General features: G+C 45.4%; 1 protein-coding gene across 1 annotated transcript; it reads left to right on the top strand.

Moving 5' to 3' along the window:
• Window positions 1-3,787: 3,787 nt before the first annotated feature.
• LOC121113114 (probable 2-ketogluconate reductase) lies at window positions 3,788-7,833 on the top strand. Its single transcript, XM_040696331.2, has 4 exons — window positions 3,788-4,634; window positions 5,670-5,845; window positions 6,062-6,158; window positions 6,572-7,833. The coding sequence occupies exons 1-4, from the start codon at window positions 4,447-4,449 to the stop codon at window positions 6,726-6,728; spliced, it is 618 nt and encodes a 205-aa protein (XP_040552265.1). The 5' UTR covers window positions 3,788-4,446; the 3' UTR covers window positions 6,729-7,833.
• The last annotated feature ends 215 nt before the right edge of the window (window positions 7,834-8,048 follow it).

The raw sequence follows: 8,048 nt of genomic DNA, 5'->3' as shown, positions 1-8,048 counted from the left end.
GAAACTGGTGTCTCATTCGAGTCTTAGCCATGCTATTTAACAAAACTCACTCCAGAGGACCATTTCACTTAAATTCAAAGTATCACTTTGCACATACGTGAGTTACCGCCATAACCCAAGTATCACAGACTCAAACTGAATCTTCCTTCTCTCCTGCATGGGAATAAGCAAAGCAAAGCTATGCATGGTAAGAAGTGGAAGTAATGACACAGTGGCTTGCCCAAAGCCTTGTGTGGTGTCCAAAGCGGACCTCAAAGATAGAGGACTCTTCAGTTTCACATTAGAACTGTAGACATTCTGCAGGGTTTGTCGTGTGACACGGACTTCTGCCTCCCCTCAACTCCTTCTCCTGGCGGGGAAAAATCGGTGGAGAAGTGCAAGCGGCTTAACTAGGGTAAGGAGAAAAGTAATTTACTAAAAATGGTAAAGGGATGTGAGATAATACAACATAAAAGGAATTAAGAGCAATAACTCAAACAAATGGGAGAGGGAAAATCTCTGACCCGTTCTGCTGTCTTGGCTGCCTGGGCAGACAAGGTAATCCTCTCACTGTAAGCGTTGCTTTTTATCTTCCTCCCAGAACAAGGGACCACAAAGCACTCTGGGAATCTTAGTCTGGAATGATAGTCTTATCACTCTGGAATGAGAAGAGTGGGAGGATGCACGAGGAAACCCGGCCTGCAGGCACGCCTGGTCTGCAGAGGAGTGGTTCCATGAAACAGAGTGGGTGCTCTGCACCCTTATACAGTAGAGCAGTGCCAGCCAGGTTGTTTTAAAGCTTTAAGACATTTATCAGATGGTGAAACAGGTGGGGGGGGGGAGGTTGTGTGGCTGAGTGCAGTTTGCTCTGTGCAAGATTAAGAGGTTAATGGCACAGCTACAAATGGGGCCCCGACCACATTCAACTGACCTTTCTTTGGAAGGAAAAGGAAATAAATCAAGGAGAGCCTCTTTGGTGTTATGAACAAACCAGGAAAGCAGATTTAAGGAAAAACAACATCGTCTGAAGACAGCTGGGCTCACAGACAGCACAGCTCACAGCCAACACCACACATCTATGCAACGCTGCTACACAGACAACACAGCTGCGGGACCTGTGGCACACAAAAGAACGTATGAGTTTTTTTAAATTGCCAAGCATCCTGCTAAAAGTAAACACAAGAAGTATTCTGAGCATAAGATGCTTCTGCCACATTAAACACGAAAGGGCGACATCAGATATCTGAGACCTTACAGTGACACACACAGCTCTCAAGGAGTAACTGTGTTCTGCAAACCACTGTTGCAAGAGGGCATCACGCTCCCTTGCGGGTGTGGCGAAAGAGCTGCGGACTCCGGACTCCTTCGCTGGTGCAGAGCAAAAGTGCTTTATTGTAGGCGCTTACAGCCTTATATACCCCCGCAGCACAACAGTTTTCCCGCGCAGCCAAGACTGGTTACATGAGGGCTGGGCGCCTTGTGGATGTTTACCTCTGGCCCTAGTTACTGTTGAGCTTTACCACTCATTAGCGATACAACGACCTTCTTTATCCCACATCTCCCCTTTTTCTATTAATAGAGTAAGAAGCCTGGTTCAGAAACAATTCTAAAAGTAGCTAAACTAGGATTAACATGCTGAATAAACGATGCGTTATTTAGAATACAAACAATAGTCCATGTTAACCAATTCCTAATGATTCCAGTTCTTATGATTTCTTGGTGAGGCGGCTTGACAAACCAAGCGTGACTTGATGGTTGTGGGAATTGAATGTTGTTTCTGCATCAGAACAAGATAAGAATTTCGTTAATTTCATGGCCTCTGCTACCATTTGGGTCCTTTATTACAATTAATAGCTCTTTTCAGGGCTCTTTCTACTTTATCAGGGCTCTGTGATAGTTTTCATTGCTCATCCTCTAGATAAACCTTCCCCAACAACGCATACTCAGTATATAAGTAAAATAATATATACATACATATGTATATATCCATAGAGATTAGGTAGATGGAGTAAGTTAAAAGCACAAAGACTGAAGCTCCTGTCTGTCCAGACATCTGAAAAACTTCTGGGCCTTCCGTTTTAGACGTAATAGGTATCTCTACAAATCAGAAACCCCTTGATGTTGGAAAAGGACTAGCTTTTGGTGCTGGATAGACAGGACCCGAGTAACAGAGAATTAAGAGGAGAAGTTAATCAGTTAACAGCATACATATATAAGCTAGTAACAACTTATGTATAGCTAGCATGAAAGAAGTATATGTCACACACATTGCAAGAATATCCTGCACAAATTAAAAGGACAATTCGTGACATGCCTTAGGGAGTGCCTGAAGAAGGAATTGAGGAAGATCTGGCATCCCCCTCCGTACTCTCTGTCTAACAAAGACTCTGAAGAAAATCACCATATCAATACGAATGAGAAGGGTACTGAGACATCTTGGAGACAACAGGACTGCTATTGACTGACAACAGATAACACACAGTACCCAGCCAGTGGGGAAAGGGGAGGCAAGGCGGGAGGCGGGGGGGTGGGGGGAAACAAGGTACAAAAGCTGTCATATCCGTGCCCATAAGCGCGCTCTCCTGCTTGTGGGACGCCCGCCATTGCAATCGCGAATAAAATCTGCTTTATCAGAGATACCGTCCTGACAAAATTATTCGGCTATTTCCAACATGGGGAATGCCCAAACCACTGCTGGAAGTGCAGTGATCACATTATGGCCAGCGCTGAGATGGCTGGCCGCACCCATCGTGCTGGTACCCATCTCGGACCTGTTCCTCTTAAGACACAAGCATAGCGTCGGCCCCCTGTTATCAACGATTAGGGCCCTTCCCATTGATTAGAATTCAGATTTTTTTACCACAACCTGTGCTTTTCCCTTGACAGGAGTTAAAGCAGTTTGACCAAAGTACCTGTAAAGTGGAGGGCCCTCTGCTGTCCATCGATTTAGAAAATTAAGAACATAACGTGCTTTAGCTATTCTTTCCTGAGAGGTCATACCCGCACTCCCCCTTTTTTGTTTATTAGCAAACTATTACCACACTATAAAATAATAGCACTAATTATATTAATAACACAATCATCAGAACTCAATTAAAGCCTCGACTGATAACACACTAAACGTAAGGAAAAAGTTACATAAGTCACAATTTTTTGAGTCGATACATACACACTCACACAGGCATCTCTGTTAGACAATTCCATAAGAAGGAAATGAAAACTTTCTGAGCTAATGTGTTACTACTTTTTGACCCGAGGGACGGCGAACCACTGAAAGGATAGGGAACACCCCAGCGGTGGATGCAATAGGCAGTGCCAGCAGGGCGTCCCCTGCTTCAAAGTGCACTTTGCCTTTCTCACCCATCACAGATTTTCTCCTGCTTTTAATCTTGACAGGGTCTGCAGGGTTTTTTCAGCTTGTGCTCTACATCTGCATGGCCAGTGCATGATACAGAGCCCAGGTGGAACACATGCTCACAAAATAGAACAAACCACTACGTTAGATCTCTCTACAAAACAAAATACTTACAGAAAGTATGTACAGCTATAGTCGCTTACTCCCACTGTTTCTTGCTTTACCCTTAGCTCCGTTTTTTATTTAATTATTAAGCTTTTTCCCGTTGATCAGTAGCTCCTACTACTGTTACAAAAATCACCTATGGGTAGTAACTCTTGATGCGGCTTGGAGTGAGAGCCAGCCCTATCTACCAGAAAACAAACATCTTTACCCAGCTGTGTGTGCAATGCATGCAGTCCACGGGGGGCAAAACTCATCCTGGGCTCTTCCATGTCCTGCTCTAGTGCCACTGCTGCTGTTCTTCCCAATTTCTTTCATTACAATCCCTGTTTCTATATACTTTCAAGCTCCCTCAATTAATTTTCCTCCATTGGTTAAAGGTTAATTAGTCTCCATTGCTAGAGCAGAAATTATGAGAGCATTTCAGTGCTGCTCCAAACGTAATGCCTCCTGATTTATTACGTTGGCCCACCGTGTCAGAGGCAGATGCTGGAGGTATGGCAGTACAGGTTGGACTTTCTTGACGATATTTTATTAGGTTCAAGTCCAACATTATAAAGGCTTACTGAGATCGCTGGCCAAGCTAGAATCTGCAGCATAACTTCACCCCCTTCAAGGGTTATGACAGGATTGGGTTGAGATCCAGGAGACAGATGGTGAAATTTACTCCCGGCAAAATAAAATAAAATAAAATAAATAAAGTGAAGGCAAGTGTTTGTGAGGTGGTAAATGCTACAGAAGAAGCTTTCGAACTTCAAAGAAAATACTGCAGACACAAAAGCGTTATTTCCCTAAGGTGGTCATTCCTCTCAGCAGAATATCACCATCAAGAACCTCTTCTGTGTCTGTGCTTCCAGTCCTGACTGTTACGCTGTCCAAGGCTTTCTAAAAACTTCTGCTTTTCCTCTCTATTTTGACCTGAATTTGTCATCAATTTGTACCTGTTTAGCATGTTTTTACATTCAGGCTCCCAGATAGCAGTTTCTCCAGACACGAACTATTTTGCTGCTGACTGGCTGGGAGTTGAAGTGACCAGGGCGACTCTTGGGATCATTGGGATGGGCAGAATCGGGTATAAAGTGGCTCAGAGAGCCAGAGCCTTTGAAATGAAGATCCTGTACCACAACAGGAACCGCAGGTAAAAATGTTTGTTTACTGTGTGGAACTGGTCCGGGGCAGAAATGGAAACCACCGCTCTGGGGTGTGTCCCCATTCTTCCTAGGCACTGGCAACAGTTGTAAGCAACATGAGGATCACCGCCAGTGTGCCACCACTGCTCACCTTGGTTCCCTGCTTCTCCCCTTGGGAATCAGCTCCCCTTCACCTCCCTGTACTTGTGGCTCCCTTCTCAGCTATCAGCAGGTTTGGAGGAAGGGTGACGCTAACTCTTCTGAAGATGTAGGCCAAGCAAGCCAGACTCCGTCCTGCCAGAATCTTCTCTCAGGCTTCGGGCAACGTCCCTTGTCATCCGGGCTGTCACTCCTTCCTTCAGCCCAGCCGGTTCACTCATCATCTTGATGGCAAAGATCCTCACTTTGTTTTATCGCTCCCTTTGCTTCCCCTTTCTTCCCTTTCCAAAGCAAGTTCTAACTTGCAAGTCTGGCAAAGATAATTGACAGGGACTGTACAGATACATCAGCAGGAGAGAAGAACAGGAGACCTTCTGCATACCCATCCTCCTATACATAATACCACCTGTGTGTTTTGCAATTACATTTACATCACTCTTCCAGGGTCCTGCCACTCCTCTATCCTCTTGCCCTCTCTAAACCACTTCCTTCTCTCCTCCCTTCCACCACTTTGACTCACACAGAGGGTGGTAAAGCACTGGAACAGGCTGCCCGAGGAGGTTGTGGATGCCCCATCCCTGGAGGCATTCAAGGCCAGGCTGAACGTGGCTCTGGGCAGCCTGGTCTAGTGGCTGGCAACCCTGCATATAGCAGGGGGGTTGAAACTCGATGATCATTGTGGTCCTTTTCAACCCAGGCCATTCTATGATTCTATGATTCCCTGGTACTTAGCAACGTCTATTCCTTTATCCTGGCCTCAAACTTCTTAATATCTGCACTGTTTAAGATGACGCTTAGGATGGATGGATGGGTTGGTTAGTTGACTAATTGTTAAAAACAGTTCCAAATAGTTGTGTCAAATGGGCTGTGTGTTTTTCCTTCAGGAGCCAGGAGGAGGAGCAGGCCGTTGGTGCCTGCTACAGTGAGATGGAAGACTTGCTGCAGCAATCTGACTTTGTTATGCTGGTTGTGAACCTGACGCCTCAGACTGAAAAACTGATTGGGAAAAAGGAGCTGGGGCTGATGAAACCCACAGCCACTCTTATAAACATCAGCCGAGGTAGGCATATCTCCCGGAAGTGGTAATGGCTCTGTGGTGAAGACTACTAAATAGTCTCTGTTTGTTTTGCTTGGTTGATGGTTACTAGAAAGACATTCTACTTTCAAACAAGATGTAGGTGCTTGAATTTCTTTCCCCTGGGTCCTTGACCTTTCCCCGCTCCCAGGCGAAAACGTATTCACTGACTTGTGATAGAAAGATACCATTCCATTGCAGGTGCAGTTATTGATCAAGATGCATTGGTGGAAGCTCTCCAGAATAAGACTATTAAGGCTGCTGCTCTGGATGTGACATACCCTGAGCCTCTGCCAAGGTAGAATAACTTGCTTTTCATTCTCTTAGTCTGAAACTTGTAAAATGCTGAGCAAAAGTGTACTTATTACTTTGATCTCTATGGGGAGTCTCTCACTGTTCAAGAGCGTAACCTCATCTTATCTTGCACAATCCTAACTTGATGACCATCTATTCTCCCTTGCCACATTTTCAAGTCAACATGACTGCCAAGCAAGGCAACAAGGCTAGCAGAGAGGATGGAGAAACGAGTAAGCAAATTTACCAACATTTTCTGCCAATCCTGTGTACGTGGCCCCTTTCTATCAATGCCGTTGCTGTTTCCTGAGGTTATGTTCTCAGCAACTAGCAGAAGAATTCATTTCATGTGTGATATCCATTCTGTTCTTACTGCTTCTTGCGGGTGTAATACCTTGTCCTTGCTGTTTCTTGCAGAAATCACCCTTTATTGAAATTAAATAACGTCATAATAACCCCACATATTGGAACTGCAACAGTTCAAGCCACCCACATGATGGCAGAAGAAGCAATAGCAAATATGCTGTCTGTTCTCAACTGTCAACCCATTCCAAGTGAAGTGTTTCCCCAGTGATTTGCACCAGACGACAGTGCTAAATCTCTGACTTGTGAGGAGGCACAATTTCATACAGGACCACTGTTTAAAAACAAAACAAAACAAAAAAACAAAAAAAAAAAACAAAGAGAGAGCAGCTTTGTTCCAGCACAGCTCTTTTTGTCAGTATACTGCAAGGCTGTCAACTCACTCAGCTTACTCTGTACTGGCATTTACAAAATCAAAACAATGAAGTGGAACAGCTAAAACTGTTTTGTTTGAATACTTTGATGTCTTCATGAATGATTTCTACAGGGTTCCATTAATGAGTGCTGGTCCCTTTTCAAGCACCATCTCTTTTTGAAAAGGACGGGAACTGGCAATTGCAATATGTCAGAAGTCATGCAAGCGAGCACAGGATGGGCTTGGCTTGATCTTCTAGAGATGAGGTGGAAAATCAGTGTCTAGCAAACGGAAGTAAGGTCAGGTGACAGGAGTGAACTACAGATACGCTGTTCACCTCTGCGGGAAGAGTATTCATGTGGCCAAAGCTCAACTAGAGTTGCAGGTGGCCTGTACTGTGGGAGACAGATATTAAAAGCACGTTTTAAATTACGTCAATAGCAAGAGAAAGATCAGATTTTTCTGTGACTTACTGGAAAACACACAGAAGACGGGAAAAAGCAGCCCAAACTGAATTGACAAGATGTTGTCTCAGAACTGACTTACAGCTGTTCAGCTGTTAAGCCTGGGCTCAGAAAGCCCCACTGCGTGAGCATCTCACCTTTTGAGCACAGACATTCCCTGCTTCAGCCATGGATCTGCCAGCAATGTCAAGGGGCAGGCTGTGGAAGGGGCCACCTTCAACCCAGGCAAAGAAGCTGTTGGCAAAGCTGTCAGTGTGCAGATGATATAGGCACACTCATGACGCTAGAGAAGATTCCCACTCCGAGATGGAGCAGGGACTGGGCTTCCCTCCCCATCTCCTCACGCAAGGTTCCTGCCTTGGATTTTACCACCCTCACAGCACATTGTGGCACCCATGCAGCTCTGAGTAGCCCTGCCAGTGCAGGCCTAGGAACTCTAGGAAGGGGAGCACCTGGCTTTGCCAGGCACCCACAGTAAAGCGTGTGTTTCACAGTGACCAAGACCCATGGTGTTTGGGTAATGGGGTTTTATTGGGTATAGGGAAAGGGTGACAGGGAAAGTGGCGACGCGCCTTTCAGAGTGTCACCGTTAACGTCGCCAGAAGTGAACGGTGGTCCTCATTGAGGGTCCTCATTGAGGGTCCTCATTGAGGGTCCTCATTGAGGGTGACACTTGCTGGATGTCTGTCTCGGGAGTCTCAGTGCTGGCAGA

The sequence above is a fragment of the Gallus gallus genome, chromosome 2 (genome assembly GCF_016699485.2).
Source record: "Gallus gallus isolate bGalGal1 chromosome 2, bGalGal1.mat.broiler.GRCg7b, whole genome shotgun sequence".
NCBI lineage: Eukaryota > Metazoa > Chordata > Aves > Galliformes > Phasianidae > Gallus > Gallus gallus.
The sequence above is the reverse complement of the archived record's forward strand: the minus strand, read 5'-3'. Positions and strand labels throughout refer to the sequence as shown.

Coding starts and splice junctions, on each gene's coding strand:
- LOC121113114 (XM_040696331.2), top strand. CDS start 4,447: ATGTTTTTACATTCAGGCTCCCAGATAGCAGTTTCTCCAGACACGAAC. Junction 4,635..5,669: donor TACCACAACAGGAACCGCAG/GTAAAAATGTTT, acceptor TTTTTCCTTCAG/GAGCCAGGAGGAGGAGCAGG. Junction 6,159..6,571: donor TACCCTGAGCCTCTGCCAAG/GTAGAATAACTT, acceptor TGTTTCTTGCAG/AAATCACCCTTTATTGAAAT.